Genomic DNA, 16154 nt, shown 5'->3' on the forward strand with positions numbered 1-16154 from the left:
TCACACATGTTGACAGATCATGTCCACATTGGGGTCACTATTACTGACAGTGTGAACAATGCACAGTGAGCAAGTCAGAGCTGATCACTGCACATTCTGGGATTCCCACAGCCTCCTTAGCTGCCAGGAGCAGCATCATGAGTAGCTCTGTGAGCTCTCCATCCATAGAAATGTCAAAGCAGCATAGCAGTCTGCCTACTGCTGTGCACCAGTGCAGGGGCATTCCAACTATTTGCTTTTTGTTTGTTCTCCAAAGGAAACAGCACACTCAGTTGTCAGGTACTTTCAGGAGCCTTAAAAGGGGGAGAGGACCACATGCCTGTAGGACAATAGAGATCAAAACACTGAGCAGAGTCATCAGAGCAGTCATTGTGGGATACTGGTAGAAGCCATTTCAGTGGATAAAAGGAACTGCAAAAGGAGTCTGTCCTAGCTTTTTGTCAACAATAAAGGGAGGGGAAAAGAAAAAAAGTATGTTGTATGTGTGAAAGATTGTTTTTCTCTGAAACTGGGTATTTTTCTCAACAAGTGTCACATTGGTACATGCATGCTCCAGTTTCCAAAAGGCAGTTTTGGGCAACAAAACTTTATAGTGTAGACAAGGCTTAAGTCATTGTGTCTGAGTTAGTTGAGCACCCAGCAGTCCTGCTGGTAAACTATCTTCCACATGGATAGGGACAAGGGTGCTTAACACAGGGTCTCTCTCTCTTGGTCAGTTACATGTCAGTTCTTCAGTGTAAGCTCTCTCCCTATATCCCAATTTTCAGTTGTTTATCAGGTTAAGCAAGTAAATGCCATTTCCTCCATGGGCCAAGGCTATTTCAGATTAGCTACCTACCTAAAAATGAACACTGATAATCCCTCCACCTACAAGATTTTACTTCCCTCAGTAAACACCTATCCACAAGTCATGGGGAGAAAACCCTCACTAACATGGCCCCCAACTGAGAAGCAGAAAGACACTCCACCACATTCCTCTCACACACCAAAGCCTAGTGGGGCCCAGGCTAGATTGTGTGTGCTCCAGCCCAGCTGTGGGGCAGCAGAGGCGCTGGAGCACTGTGTGGACTCCTCAGTACTGGGGTGGGTCCTGAGCCTCTGGGGCTGAATCCAACAAAGCCAGGAGCCGCATCTGGCCCTCCGGGTGTGAGGTTCCCCACCCCTCCCCATAAACATATTTGCACAAATTGCTACGCTAGCCTTTGACTATTTCATATTGCAATACAGTCTGTCGCATGCAGCCTTCCAGTTGCCGCGCACAACTGGGGTGTCTCCCCCAGCCCCGCTTTGCTCTCAGGGCACGTTTGAGAGCACAGTAAGGGCAGCGACCCCAGCGGCGGTTCTGCGCATGCTCCCATCTCTGGGGCACGCTCCGGCGCTCAGTGACGCGAGGCTGGTGGGGGAGGGGGAGAAGGCCGCGCGCGCTCGCGCCCCGATTCCTAGCCCAGCCTGTGATTGGTGCAGGCCGCGGACCTGGCGGCCCCGAATGCAAGGCCCCTGCGGCCCGCCGACCCTCAGCCGGGCCCGAGCCCGCTGTACGGCGCAGGGACCCGCACAGGTGAGCGAGGTGCTAGCGCTGGACCAGCGGCGCGGGGGTGGGGGTAGGACAATGGAGGCGGCTAGGCCTTAGCGCAGGCCGCGCCCCTGGGCCTGTGCGCTTTGCTGCCGCCGCCGGGCTCGCCCGCCACCTCCCCGCTCTCGGCCTGTGGGCTGCGCCCGCCGGTGCCTCTTCCTAGGCTGGGCCGGCGCAGGTCCCGGATCCCTCGGCCGAGGGGCCTCTTGGGCGGCCATAAAATGGCGGAAAACAAGATGTCGGCGGTTGGGGCGCGAGAGGTTTCGCTCGCGCGCGCCGCGGGACGGGCTCTGCCTGGCTATTCTCGCTGCACCCTGAACGGGGGCTGAGGGGCGACGGCTCCGGTCCCGCAGCCGCCCGGGCTCCAGGCCTCTGGGCGCCGCAGAGGAGCAGCGGGCCTAGCGGCCCGGGAGAGTAGGGCTCTGCACGGGCCCGGGGAGCGCGCCTGAGGAAGTCCCGCCGAGCTGCAGCCCTGACTCATCACGAGCGCCTTTGTCTTCCCGGCGCGGCGCTCGCACCCCTCCCCCTCCCGCAGAGGCACGGCAGGGGGCGCTGGCGCCCTGCGCGTAGCCGTGCGGCCTCGGGATACCAGGGAAGCTGGGGCCGCAGGGCTCTTAACGTGCCGGGATCCAGGGGCGAGCGAGAGCTGTGCAGCGGCTCCCCCTGCGCTGTCCCTCTATTGCGGCACTGGGTGCTGCCAGCCCTCCGCGCGCAGGCCCGTCCGAGCTGCAGTGTTTGCGGTCGTCTCGTACGCTGCCACTAGCCAGCGCGCGCACTGGCGCCTCGGACTCGCAAGCACGCGCGCTTGCCAGTACTCTGACCACACGCTGACGACTGGCCTGGTGGTGTTCATGCGCAGGCCCTGCCAGTAGTTAACACACGCACACACACACACACACACACACACCTCTGTGGTGTCTTGGCATATGCTCTGTCAGTGTTTAGTATGCACACTCCTTTCTGTTGTTTTGGGGTGAGCACTTCTATGTCCTCTTGGTATTTACACACTCTATCACATCTTTCTTTTGTGCATATGTGGATGGCCTTCTGTTTTTCAGGTCTCACACCTGTTCTGTCACGGTTGAAGTTTTATTACTTCTTTGTCATATGTTTAAAATATTCTGGAGACCTAGAAGTACTAAAATTACGTTTTTGCTTAGAGTGAGCAATTTTATTTTACTTGAATAGGCAATAATCTTTTTTTCAATTTTGTTATGGTAAATGAAAGAGGCAAGAGAGATTTCATACCTATCTGTGGTACATTTTCATGACTATTTTGCAGGCTGATATTCTACTTAAGACTGTGTTCCAATAGACATACTCATTTTATACTCAGAACTCTGGTCATCTGAAGAAGTGGGCTGTACCCATGAAAGCTCATGATACCATCTATGTGTTTTGTTATTCTATAAAGTGCTATCAGACCATTTGTTGTTTTTTTTCATTTTACAGTGCACTCCACCTTGCTGGGTAAAGTTTATAGTAAGCTGTGGATTAGTTTCTAGTTTAGACTTTCCTGTGCAGGCTTTTTGTCTAGACAAATTAGTTCTTGTTTACATTTACATTTTCTTAATATGTGGCCATGTTGCAGATATCTACAATGCACACAAGGAAAATGAGTTTGGAATGTGTGCTGGACAGTAGGGATGTGAAAGTGTAACCATGTACACAGTTAACCATTTATCCTTCCATTAAATAGTGTAACCATTTAACCTTCACAGTAAAATGCAGGCTCCTAGTAAATAGGGGGAGCTGATTTAAAAGCTGCCTCCCAGTGCACACTGGCTCCCAGGGAGTTGTTTGCCCCCCTCCCATGCTGCTTCCTCTGAGAAGCAGCAGCGCGGGAAGCAGGAGGGAGCTGATACATGCAGGGAGTGGGCTTAAAATCCAGCTGCCCACCCGCATGGGTTCCCAGGGAGCCGAATGCAGCCTCACTTAGGTTGCCAGGTGCCTGCTATTCTACTGGACAGTCTGATTTTTGCACCCTCTGTCTGGTAAAAAAAAATTCAGAAAATACCAGACATGTGCAATGTCCGGTATTTTCTGTTTTTCCGGCTGGGCCTGGACAGAATCCTGGTGGGGGTGGGGAGAGTGGCTGGGAGGCGGGGCCACGATCGGCGCTGGGAGCTTGTGGTAGCGTGCAAAAGCCTTGTGGGGGCAGAGGGAGTGGCTGGGAGTCCCAGTCAGTCACCCTGCCCCTGCCAGGCTTCTGCACACAACCAGAGGGAGTCCCAGGCTGGGAGGCAGGTCAGTGATTGGTGCTGGGAGCCTCTGGCTGCGTGCAGAAGCCGGGCAGGGGGAGTGGCTGGGGGGCAAGGCACAATCGGTGCTGGGAGTCCTCAGCTGATTGCGTCTGAGAAGGAGTGAGGTCTTGGGGAGGAAGATAAGCCCTGTCCCTGCTCCTGAGTGCTGTTGAAGCACGTTGTGGTGCTGTAGTCCAGGAGAGAAGCCCGCGGGTGCTTTGTAGTTGCATTTAGGCACCTTCCATGGGCTCTCAGCCAAAACTGACTGGGGTGGAATTTCTGCTTCTTCCTACTGGGACACCCAGAGACCTGGCTATGGGTGAGTCACTTTCCTACCAGTGGTCGTGTGTTGCCCTGGGGGTCTGCCTCTTTCTGCTTTAGGTAGCAGGCCTCCCTCTTTGTTCCCAGCTTGGTGGCTCTTGGTAGTGGGTTGGGGTTTTTTTTGTTTTTTGCTTAACAAATTTTTAGCCCGTATGTTTGGTATTTTTGAGAGACCATCTGGCAACCCTAACCCTCATGTGTAACCACTGAATTTTTCAGCAGTTAAGTGGTTACTTAAACACATTTTAAAATGCCTATGAGATAGTGGTTCTCAAACTTTTGTATTGGTGATTCTTTTCATACAACAACACTGAGTGCAATCACCCCATATGAATTAAAAACACATTTTTTATGGTTAGTACTATTATAGATGCTCAAGGTAAAGGGAGCATCTATGTGGTGGAGGATGACTGTGACCCTCCATGTAATAATGCTGTGAACCCCTAAAGGTCGTGACCACCAGTTTGAGAACTCCTGTACTATAGAGTTCAGTTTTAAGGACTACATATTCTGGTGCATTCTTATTAAGCTTATCTTTAATATTAAAGGGGACAAGATGAATATCTTTTTAGTTTCTGTAAAAATTTCATATATATTTATTAGGGATGTGAATGGTTAACTGGCACACAGGAGCAGCCCTCTACTGGGCCCAGATCGGGAGCCAGCCATTCTGCAGGGCCAGCAGCCCTGCTGGATGGGCATTGCTGGTCTGTGCCCACTATGCTGCAGGCCAGGGGCCAGCCACCCCCATGGGCTGTGGGCTATTCAAGTCTGGCTGGGCCCACCACGCTGCAGGTCAGGAGCAGGCAGCCCTTTGGGGCTGGCAGCCATGGGGACTGGGTTGGGTAATATAGCCCCCTGGGATCCCGCTTGATTGGTTAACTGGTTAAATGTAACAATTAACCAGTTAACTGATTAAATAGGATTTTACATCCCATATATAATAAAATATATTTGCTTGAGTCATTCAGGACAAGGGGCTGGCGGTGGGAGGAGGGTTCAGAAGTCAGGTTTGGGGTTTGATGTGGGGCTCAGAGCAAGAGTCTGGGAGGTGTGAGAAGTGCAGGAGTCAGTGCAGTGGGTTGAGAGTTGTGTAGGGTGTGGGGGCTTAGGATAGGGGGAGTGAAGAATTCAGGGCAGGGGGGTTTAGGCTGTGGGGCTGGGTGGTTGGGGAAGGAGGACTTACCGGTGCTGCCTATGGCAGTGAAGGTGCTGCTGCTTCGACAGCGTCTCCTCTCGGAGGAGAAGCACTGGGTTGCCTGGGACAGCAAGCAGCTCCTTAAGGGGGGGCAACTGGGCCTGCTGGTCAGTGGGGCTCCCCCATCTGGTATCGCTGCTGAGGGACTGGTGAGAGGGTTTTGGAGGTAAGGGACTACTTACCTGGACCAATGGCCAGCAATATGAAGAGCCCCAGCTAGCCACTCTCCTCCTGGTGTGGTGGACCCCTGTGGTCACTCTGCAGTGACTGGATGCCTAATATAGTGAATGCTAGTGCAGATAGGGTAGATTTAGAATTTTCCTGGCACAAACCTTGACCTTGCTTAAGTTAGGATAAGAGGAAGCTGCATACCAAATCTGGTGGTCCTACCTCTTACCATTTAGAGGGAATTCTTGACTCATGGACAGACTCGAATATCTCTCTCTCTCTCTCTCTCTCTCTCTCTCATTTAAAAAAAAAAAGTTTTTTCTGCAGGATGACAGAGTGATGTCATCACATCACTCTGCATCCTGCCTGTCTCCTCCCTCTTCTCCTTCTCCCAGCTCAAGCCTGACCTCACTGCTTTCCCTTGCCACTTGGAGTTGCTATTTTAAACCAAGCCTCTATTCCCCTTCCTCCACCTCCACCCCACAGGGCTTTCAACACCAAGAAAAGTGGCACGGTAGCCGGTAGATCCCACATTGCAGCCCTGACAGCTCAGAGACATGGTGCAGGGGAGGGTACAGTGATTGGGACAGCAGTCCAGGGACAGGTGCTTGCACTACATTTGACTTAACCTCCACATCCATGAGAGGCATAGCGCTTAGGCTGATATTGCTAGGGCAATTTTATGCTGCCTGTTGACTGTCAGCCCCCTGGGAAGCACACAGCTGGAGCACACAGCAGGGTCTCACTGTGAGTGCCCCACAATTAAGTCAGAAGCACTTCTGGCTAGGACATGCATCACTGACTGAGGGGAAAAGAAAAACTGGAGTAATTATTTGATTTCAATTGAGTTAATTTTGTAATGTATAATTGCCCTAAAGTCACGTCTACATTTAAAACATGCTTCTGTATAGATGCTACATATGCTAGTGGGAGGGATTCTCCTTTTTGTGTAGGGCTAGGTTTACGCTATGTGTTTTGTCATAAGAGGCAATGCAAATGAAGCACTGATTAGCATTTTCTCGTGCTTTATTTGCATAATCTGTTCCAATCTGTTTTTGCACAAAAACATGCAGTGTGGACATGTCTGTTTTGCACAAAAACCCCTTTTTGTCCAAGATTCTTATGGAAAAAAGGAGGTTTTGCACAAAATGGACACGTCCACACTGCAAGTTTTTGTGCAAAAACCACTTGTGCAAAAACGAATCAGAATAGATTATACAAATGAAGCACAAATAATGCTAATCAGCGCTTTATTTGCATTGCCTCTTCCGACAAAACACATAGTGTAGACATAGCCTAGGTAATCTACTTCCCTGACCGGTAGGTAGGTGGATGGAAGAATTCATTCATCATCCTACCACTATCTATACAGGGAGTTGGGATGACTGAGCTTAGCTAGAAACATGAAGGGTAACAAAATATTCTACAACTACATTAGAAGTAAGAGGAAGACCAAGGACAGAGTAGGATCATTACTCAATGAAGAGGGAAAAACAATAACAGGCCTGGAAATGGCAGAGGTGCTTAATGGCATCTTTGTTTTGGTTTTCACCAAGAACTTTGGTAGCAATTGGACACCTAAAACAGTGAATGCCGGTGAAAATGGGGTAGGATTAGAAGCTAAAATAGGGAAATAAAGTAAAAATTACTTTGACAAAAGACTGGAAATATAATGCTCATCTATAAAAAAGGTCAGCTGAGAGAATTACAGATCAATCAGCTTAACTTTTGTACAAGAAAAGATAATGTTTGCAAACTGATTCTTCTATTATTTGCTCCATCTAGATTATAAAGTGATAAGCAACAGCATGGATTTGTAAAGAAGAAGTCATGTCAAACCAACCTGTTTGCTTTCTTTGATGGGGTAGGTAGGCTTGTGGATGGGGGAAGCAGTAGATGTAGTGTATCTGTAGCAGTGTTTCGCAGCTAGTGGTATGAGTACCCTTGCCTGTGGAGAGAATTCTGGGGGAGGAGGGTATGTCAACACAACTGAAATTTGGAGAAAAATGAATTTTTGCTTTTGCTTTAAGTTTTACAGCGCTTTATTATTTTTGTGCTTTTAACACCCCAAAATTTCATTGCCCGCCCATCTGTGATTAAGTTGTTTAAATAAATGTGTTGCAATGGTAGAAAAAAATTGTGTGTGTCTGAAAACTGTAGGTAATAGAGGTACCAAAATTCCCTCTAAGCTAGGTGTTTGTGCAGCTCCCTAACAAGCCTCACAGAGTGCTGCCTCTGCCTCCCAGCCCCAGGATGGAGCTGCTGGGGCAAAAGCACTTCTCTCCATGACAACTTTGAGCTGGGCTGGGCTGTAGTAGCTCTGGGTTGGGGTCAGCAGGGAGGGTCAGCTCTTTCCCAGCAACAAGTGCTCTATTCTGGGGTCACAAGAAGAGAGGGGTGCCTTACTCCTGGCTATAGTGCCCAGCTCAAATCTGCTGCAGCCCAGGACAGGCACCCATTACCTGGCCCCATCAAACCTATCCAGAATTTGCCCTGGTATGGGGACAGATCCCCTTCCTCCAACTGCCCTCTGGAGCTGCAGCAGCTGTGGAGAGGCACCTCTTGCCTAGCCCCAGGCTATTGCCATGAGAAAAAGAGCAACTGTCCTTTTTCTCCCTGGGGCAACCTGAAGCCCTCATCACTGGCCTCCACCCCAGAATCCTCACTTCCAGTCAGAGGCCTCATCCTGCACCCCCATCATGAGCCCTCTTCTTCATCCCAATTCCTTGGTGCCACTGCTAGCACATGCTGTTGATATGCAAAATGACTTTTGTTATGTGATATATCACCTTCATATTGGTGCACATTATGAAAGTTTTTCCACACATGGATAAAAAATTAGAGGAAATATTGGAGAGTACACTTACAAAGTTTGTGGATGATACCAAGGTGGGAGGGGATACCAAGTGCTTCGGAGGACAGTATTATAATTCATGATGATCTGGAGAAATGGTCAGGTAAATAGGATGAAATTCAAAAAGGACAAATGCAACATGCTCCACTTAGGAAGAAACACAGTTGCACACACAGAATGGGACTGTTTAACAGTACTGCAGAAAGGAATCAACAGTGTAAAACTTGCAACAACAACAAAAGAAAGCAAATATCATTGTGAGATGTATTAGCAGGAGCTAATTCTTTGCTCTACTCCATGCTGATTAGGTCTCAAATGTCTCTCCTCCTCTCCCCCCTGTCTCCTGCAGGATTCCATTTAATCGGTTAAATGTAATGTTTAACTGGTTAACTGAATAAGCAGGATTTTGCATTCGTAGTTACAAGGAGGAGGGAGAAAAATTATTCTTCTTAACCTCTGATGATAGGATAAGAAGCTATGGGCTTAAATTGCAGCAAGGAAGGTTTAGGTTGAACGTTAGAAAAAAACTTCCTGCTTGTCAGGGTGTTTAACCCCTGAAATAAATTGCCTAAATTGGTTGTGGAATCTCCATTATGGGGGATTTTTAAGAGCAGGTTAGACAAACACCTGTCAGGGATGGTCTAGGTCATGGGTCAGCAACCTTTTAGAAGTGGTGTGCCCAGATTTAACTTAATTCACTTCTATTTCCGATCTGCATGTAGTCCTATGTACATTTTAGCAGTTTCATTAATCTCTCTTGGAAGCCTCAAGGGTGCACTACATCCTCCTTCGCTCCCCACCTCTTGCCCCACATCCCTGTGCCCCCAGTGCATGCATGTTGTATGTTGCCGACCTCTGGCCTAGGTGGTACTTGGTCCTTCTGTGAATGTAGGAGACGAACTTTATGACCTTCAAAATTTTATGAGCTTTATGTGCTTCAGTAAGATCACCAAACTAAATGATTTGGCAACAAAATTTCACTGTTGATAAATTAATGCACATTGGAAAAAATAATCCCAACGATACATACAATATGATGGGGACTAATTTAGTACAACTACTCGAGAGAGATCTTGGAGTCATTGTGGATAGTTCTCTGAAAACATCCACCCAGTGTGCAGTGGCAGTGAAAAGAGCAAATAGAATGTTAGGAATCATTAACAAAGGGATAGAGAATAAGACAGAAAATATCTTATTGCCTCTATATGAAACCATGGTATGCCCACATCTTGAATACTGCATACAGATGTGTAAAAAAAAAAAAAAAAAAAAAAAAAAAAGATGTATTGGCATTGGAAAAGGTTCAGAGAGGGGCAACAAAAGTGATTAGGGGTTTGGAATGGGTCCCATATGAAGAGAGATTAAAAAGATTTGGACTTTTCATCTTAAAAAAGAGACGGGGGGGAGATGATAGAGCAATGTTTCTCAATCAGTGGTACAAGTGCCCTTAGGGGTACTCGAGAGAAGTCTGGGGGGTATGTCAACACAACTGAAATTTGGAGAAAACTGAATTTTTGTTTTAAGTTTTACAGCACTTCATTATTTTTGTGCTTTTTACACCCAAAAATTTCATCGCCTAGCTGGCTACGATTAAGTTGTTTAAACAAATATGTTGCAATGGTAGAAAAAATTGTGTTTCTGAAAACTGTAGGTACTGGGAATACTTATTTTTTTTAAGGTGGTACTTTACAAAAAAACGTTGAGAAACACTGATAGAGATCTATAAAATCATGACTGGTGTAGAAAAAGTGAACAGAACATAAGAAAATGTATTTACTTATTCCCACAATATAAGAACTAGGGGTCACCAAATAAAATTAATAGCCTGCAGCTTTAAAACAAACAACAGGAAGTTGTTCCTCAGCGCACAATCAACCTGTGGAACTCCTTGCTAGAGGATGTTGTGAAGACTAGGACTGTAACAGGGTTCAAAAAAGACCTAGATAGATTCTTGGAGGTTAGGTCCATCAATGGCTATAAGTCAGGATGGGTAGGAATGGTATCCCAAACCTGTGTTTCTCTGGAGGTGGGTGACAGACGAGGGATCACATGAGGAATACCTGTTGTGTTCCCTCCCTCTGAGGCATCTGGTATTGGCCAGTGTCAGCAAATAGAATACTGGGCTGGATGGACCTTTGGTCTAACCCTTGATGGCCATTCTTCTGTTCTTATGACCTCTCAAGGTCTCTTCCAGTCCTATGCCACTCAGGAGCAGTCTTCCTTCTAATTTTGTATATCCATGTATGGAATCAGTTTTGTTATGTGAACCAATATGGAGATGATGTGCGCAGGTGGAGCTAAGGAGTTGAGATTTTAAGAGGGGGGGCTCCTGGTTGGGTGGCATTAGGTCTGTTTTTGAGAGTGCGGGATCTGGACTGAGGCTGGGGATGAGATGTTTGGAGTGTAAAAGTGGGTTCTGGGCAGATTTAGGTGGAAATGCAGGATCTGGGTGGGAGTTAGGGTGCAGGAGGGGGCTCAGTGTTGAGGTGGGAGATTTAGGAGGGAGCTAGGGCAGTGGGGCTGGCTCAGTTTGGGTTTCTGAGTTAGAATACGGGATGTATGAGGGGGCTCAGGGCTAGGGCCTCAGGGGTTGGGGTGTGGAGCAGTTATTTGGGGCAGTTCCCATTTGATGGTGGCGGAGAACAGGCTCTACATGGCCCATGCTCATGGGTTCTGCAGTTTAAGGCAATGGGTTGGGGTGAAGGAGAGGGTGAGGACTCTAGGGTGGGCCCAGGGATGAAGGTTTTGTAGTGTAGGAGGTGGCTCTGGGTTGTGGGCACTCCGGGTGTGGTGAGAGGTTGGGCTCACACAGCATTAAGGTCAGCAGCATTAAGGCTAGGGCTGTTAAAATGAGTTTAAGTAACTGTGTAACCACTGAAAATGTCAGCAGTTACAAGATTACATGCAGATAGCAGGTGGCTCCCCAGGAGCTGGTCCATGCTGGGAGCCATTCCTGCCTCCCAACCCCACCCCCCACGCTGCTGCGTTTGATAGCTGGCTTACTGCGTGTAGTGGCTCCCACCTTTCTCTTCTCCCACTTCTCTATTCTCCCCCCCCCCCGTGTTCCCCCCAGCCACACACACACACCTCTGCTGCTGCCTCTGTGGATGGAAGTCAGTTAGTGCAAAACTTGATTTATACCTATAGCTAACAAAGCTATACAAACAAATCCATAGGAGCTACACTTTTGTCAGATTTTATCCTATTACATAAGGGTTAATATTTAGCTACTGACAGATGAAATGTTTTCCATCAGCAGCACTTCTACCCTGACAGGTCTGCCCACTACTTTTTCCTAACTGCATTCCAATTAAACTTTAATTTCTAAAAATCCCTGCATAAGTTATATGTAAACATTTTTGTGAATCACACACATACTACCTGGCAAATTCTCAAAAGCAAAGACACACAAAGTCTCCTCCTTACTATTACCACAATTATAATATGCTACAGCCATCCTCTGGTAACTTAAACCAGGTACCCACCTGAAATGTCAGTTTTCATCATTCCCTTTAACTGCCCTTACAACCACAACCCTTTACCAAACTATCCTCTCTCATCACAATCTTCTTCACCAGGGCTACGTCTACACTGCAGGGTTTTTGTGCAAAACCATCTGTTTTTGCACAAAAACCCGTAGAGCATCCACACCTCAAATGCACTTTTGCGCAAGTAAATGAACAGTAAAACAGCAGAAGGAAGGGCTTTTTCTGGCATGGGTAAACCTCCTTTTATGAGGCTTAGCTCCTTTTTGCACTACAGCTATTGCACAAAAAGGCAGGTGTGGATGTTCCAGATGGCTTCTTGTGCAAGAAACCCCTGTGGGGGAAAAAGCAAAGGTGCTCTGATGGCCATTCTGTGAATGGCCATCAGAGCTTTCTTGCACAAGAGCATCCATGCAGTGTGGACGCTATCTTGCACAAAGGCACATGGTTTTTGTAATGTGCTTTGAGGTGTGGACGTGCTCTTGCGCAATAATTTTTTGTGAAAAAACTCTTGCGCAAAAGGCTTCTTGTGTAAGAAGCATGTAGTGTAGACGTAGCCTAAATGACTACAAATGCTAATGTTGGGGAAGGAAGGAAGCAATCGGGAAAAATTTATATTCAGAAGGATAAAATGGGGCAGAGTTAAGATGTTGGTCTGTAGAGTATTGCAGTTATAATGTTTAAGCACATGCTTTGTGGGTTGTTTGTGTACTTGTTAGGTGGCATATCTTTGATTTGCTTATTTTTGTGGGTAGGTAAGTTGTACATGTAGCAATCCAAACTGGTTCATGACAGTTTTTTGTGTGTTTAATATGTTTTTATATGTCTAGGGAACTGTCCTTAGTTATTAAGTAATACTGGCACAGAATTTGTTGCTATTGTCAGTAGTGCTTTTGACATTTTAATGAGTCATACTATGGAGAGAATTTGAGCATATTTTCACACTAGAAGATTTACCCTGCGTTGCTCAGATCTTTCAGGATACCGTGCTTGAGGTGTGAGTGCAGGGGTCAGGGCAGGGGCTTGAGGATGTGGGGGGCTCAGGGCAAGGGGCTTGTAGTGTCAAGGAGTGCAGGAGTCAGGGCAGGAGGTGGGGGTTCAGGCAGGGGTGAGTGTGCAGGAGTAGGGGCAGGAGGTTGAGAGATGTGGGAGGCTTAGGGGAGAGGGTGGGGCGCAGGAGTCAGGCCAGAGGGTGAAGGCAGCCGCCACCATTGCTTGCCGGGGCAATGCTGTCTAGCCACGATCATCACTTCCTTGTGATCGTGCTGGATATAACTGTCCCTGCTATCATAAACATTTCCCTTCTATTTGAGAAACAATCACGTTCCATGGACATCCCATTGTCCTGACACGAACATACCCTGTTCTTTCTTTAAGTTATGATAAAATGAAGCTGCATACCAAATTGGTGATCATAGCTCTTACAATTTAGGAGTAATTCTTGAACAAACAAACATTTGAGCAAGTTTGTGCATCTATATAGTAGATTGTACTCCTAACAGTGTTAAAATTAGTATTGTATTGCCTGTTGAGGTAAAAGTATGTCTGTCTGGTATTCTGAGTGTTATGTTCCAGTAGCACATTCTAGTGAACTCAAGCTCATCTCATCTGAAGAGGTGGGTATTGTCCACGAAAGCTAATAAATGTTGTTAGTCTTTAACAGGACTGCAGGACTACTCATTGTTTTTAAAGCTACAGACTAACACTGCTACCCCTCTGAGCTGTTACCACATTCTAGGTAAATTCTTGCATGTGATAAGCTAAACAATACTAGATCATAACACTTTGTAACTTGGTCTAGTCCAGCAAATACTTGCACTTGCATAATTTTGTTCATTTTATACTTTTTGGCTTTATCAAATTACTCATGGATGTGTTTTCAGGATTGAGATTTAATACAGGTTCGTAAAACTGAATTGTGTAAGGTAGCATCTTTTTTTTTCTTCTTCACTTTTTCAGGGATATATTTCCACATCTGCACTTATGGTCTTCTATCAGATTTTAGTCCAGTAGAGTTAAACAGACATTAAGACAAAACTCTTTTAATATAATGTATAATTCTGTTTTTACAGCTATTTGTGAAAGAGCTTAGCTGACTATGGATCCAGGTGGTGGGAGCCTTGGATTGCAGACACACGAGTCCAAAATGCCTCACACTATGATTATGCAAGATTTTGGTAAAACATATTATTTTTAAACACTAATGCTTAAAGTGGGTGAGATCTTCTAAATAAAACGTATTTTCTGTATCGACTGTAGCTCATACGCTAATGGAAGGTTGACTTTAGCAGTCTATAATAATATTTCACATGTATTTAATTTTGTCTTCAAAGTTCCCTACAGAGGAAACAAGGCATACATATTTGAATTCCACTTTTATGAGTATACACTTTAGTTGCTGCTGTAGAAAAAATCTTCATCAATTTTAACAATTGCAATGTTAATTCTGTGTGAAGTAGAACTTCAGTGAGTAGACTAAAGGGCAATTTGTAAAAGTTCTGAATGCCTCCTCTGTACTTGTAAGTGCCCTTAATCCTCACTGATTCAGTCGACATTCAGTAGCTTACAGTATGAAATCCTTAAAAATCTTGTTGAACCGCCCTCTCTATCTTGAAAAACAGTGTGGTGGTTTTTTTGTATGTACAGGAACTCCTCACTTAATGTTGTCCTGGTTAACATTGTTATGTTGCTTCTTATTAGAGCGCGTGGTCATTTAAAGTTATGCAGTACTCTCTTATAACATCATTTGGCCTCCTTCTTTTGTCCATTATTTGCAGGATTTTCTGGAAAAGCAGCCTGTTCTTGAGGGGTTTGGAACCTGGGTGGACTGGCAGCCCCCCATCAGCTTTCCTAAGTTCCCTGTAAGGAATGTGGCTGGGCAGCTGCAGTTCAACTGCCTCTCTCTCTCTCCCCGTCCCCCCCGGCTCTGCTGCTCCTGCCCTCTCCCTTGGAGCTGCTGCTTGCTATGTGTTTGCACTAATGTCAGGGTGTCCCTCTGATCAAACCCCTCATCTGTACCCCATCTCCACAAAGCAGGTTACACAGATAAAGATTCCTAGGTCTGAACTACATGGTCTACTTAAAAGGGCAGTGTATACAATGTGGGGTGCATACTTAAAGGGGAAATATGCATCTCTGTCTGTCTCTCACTCTCACACATCTTTGGCACAATGCACTATCCAGAGTGGAGATGTTAAAGACTAGTTAGACTATCCAATAATAGTTTGGGGGAAGAAAGGGTACTTCAAAGTGGCAGTGCTGCACATGTGCAGCACTGCTGCTTTGAAACCCCCAGGCAGCGTTTCAAAGTGGCAGCTATAACGGAGCCCGGGTTCAGCTGGGGACTCTCAGCTGACCCAAGGTTCCCTGCAGCATTACTCCAGAACCTGAGATTAGCTGGGGAATCCCCAGCTGATCCCGGGTTCTGGAGTAATGCTGCAGGGAACCTTGGGTCAGCTGGGGAGTTCCCAGCTAACCTCAGGCTCCACTGCCTCTTTGAAATGCCATCTCCATGCATTTCAAAGGGGCAGTGAAGGCTGGGGTCAGCTGGGAAGTCCTCCACTGACCCCAGGCTCCATGACTTTGAAATGCACAAGAGCCCCCGCAAAGCAGGCACCTATGTGCAGTCTGGAGTCAGCGGGACTTCCCGTTGGTCCCAGGCTATACACGGAGTTCCACATTCCTCCTTTGAAATGGGGGGCTTTTGTACATTTCAAAGTGGGAATACGGAAGTGCCTATCAACTAGTCAGTGGAAATTCCGTTGACTAGTCAGTTAACCACATTTTAACATCCTTAATCCAGAGAGGAGAGTGGTGTCCTCTGGCAAAATCATATGGGTTCATCATCATGTTCAGTTTCTGCAGGGAAGTGTTTGCAGCCACTGCCTTGCATCTATTATGTTTCCTCCCTCCTACTTCAGTCCATGCTGCCTTGTAAAGTGTGAGGCTGCATTAACCACATGTTAACCTTGAGGGCTCAGTTCATTATTTAGTAGCAAGACCTTCCCTGGGAAATATTCCACCCCATGATTCCACCATCTCAACCAAGCCTTGTAATTATCATTCCTGTGTATAGTATTAAATTATATACAATTGTTTAAAACTTATACAGTACACACACAGTCTTTTGTCTGCTAAAAAGAATTCTCTAGTCCTCCCCTCACTCCCCCTCATAGACTTTAAGGTCAGAAGGGACCATTATGATCATCTAGTCTGACCCCCTGCACAGTGCAGGCCACAGAATCTCACCCACCCCTCTTAGAATAATCCTCTCACCTATATCTCAGATATTGAAGCCTTCAAATACTTTGAA

At 46.6% G+C, this 16154-nt stretch overlaps 1 protein-coding gene across 2 annotated transcripts in view; it reads left to right on the top strand.

Annotated features, from left to right (window-relative positions):
• The first annotated feature begins 1375 nt into the window (after window positions 1–1375).
• Window positions 1376–16154, top strand: part of ZNF711 (ZFX family zinc finger ZNF711) — a 42647-nt gene continuing 27868 nt past the window's right edge. For both annotated transcript variants that reach the window (XM_006115315.5, XM_075940757.2), the window contains exons 1-2: window positions 1376–1558; window positions 13915–14019. In XM_006115315.5, the coding sequence (XP_006115377.1) occupies window positions 13941–14019 (79 nt within the window). In that variant the 5' untranslated portion in view covers window positions 1376–1558; window positions 13915–13940. The remainder of the gene's footprint in view (window positions 1559–13914; window positions 14020–16154) is intronic.

This window comes from Pelodiscus sinensis, chromosome 13, assembly GCF_052426305.1.
Source record: "Pelodiscus sinensis isolate ZL-2025 chromosome 13, ASM5242630v1, whole genome shotgun sequence".
NCBI classification, from domain to species: Eukaryota; Metazoa; Chordata; order Testudines; family Trionychidae; genus Pelodiscus; species Pelodiscus sinensis.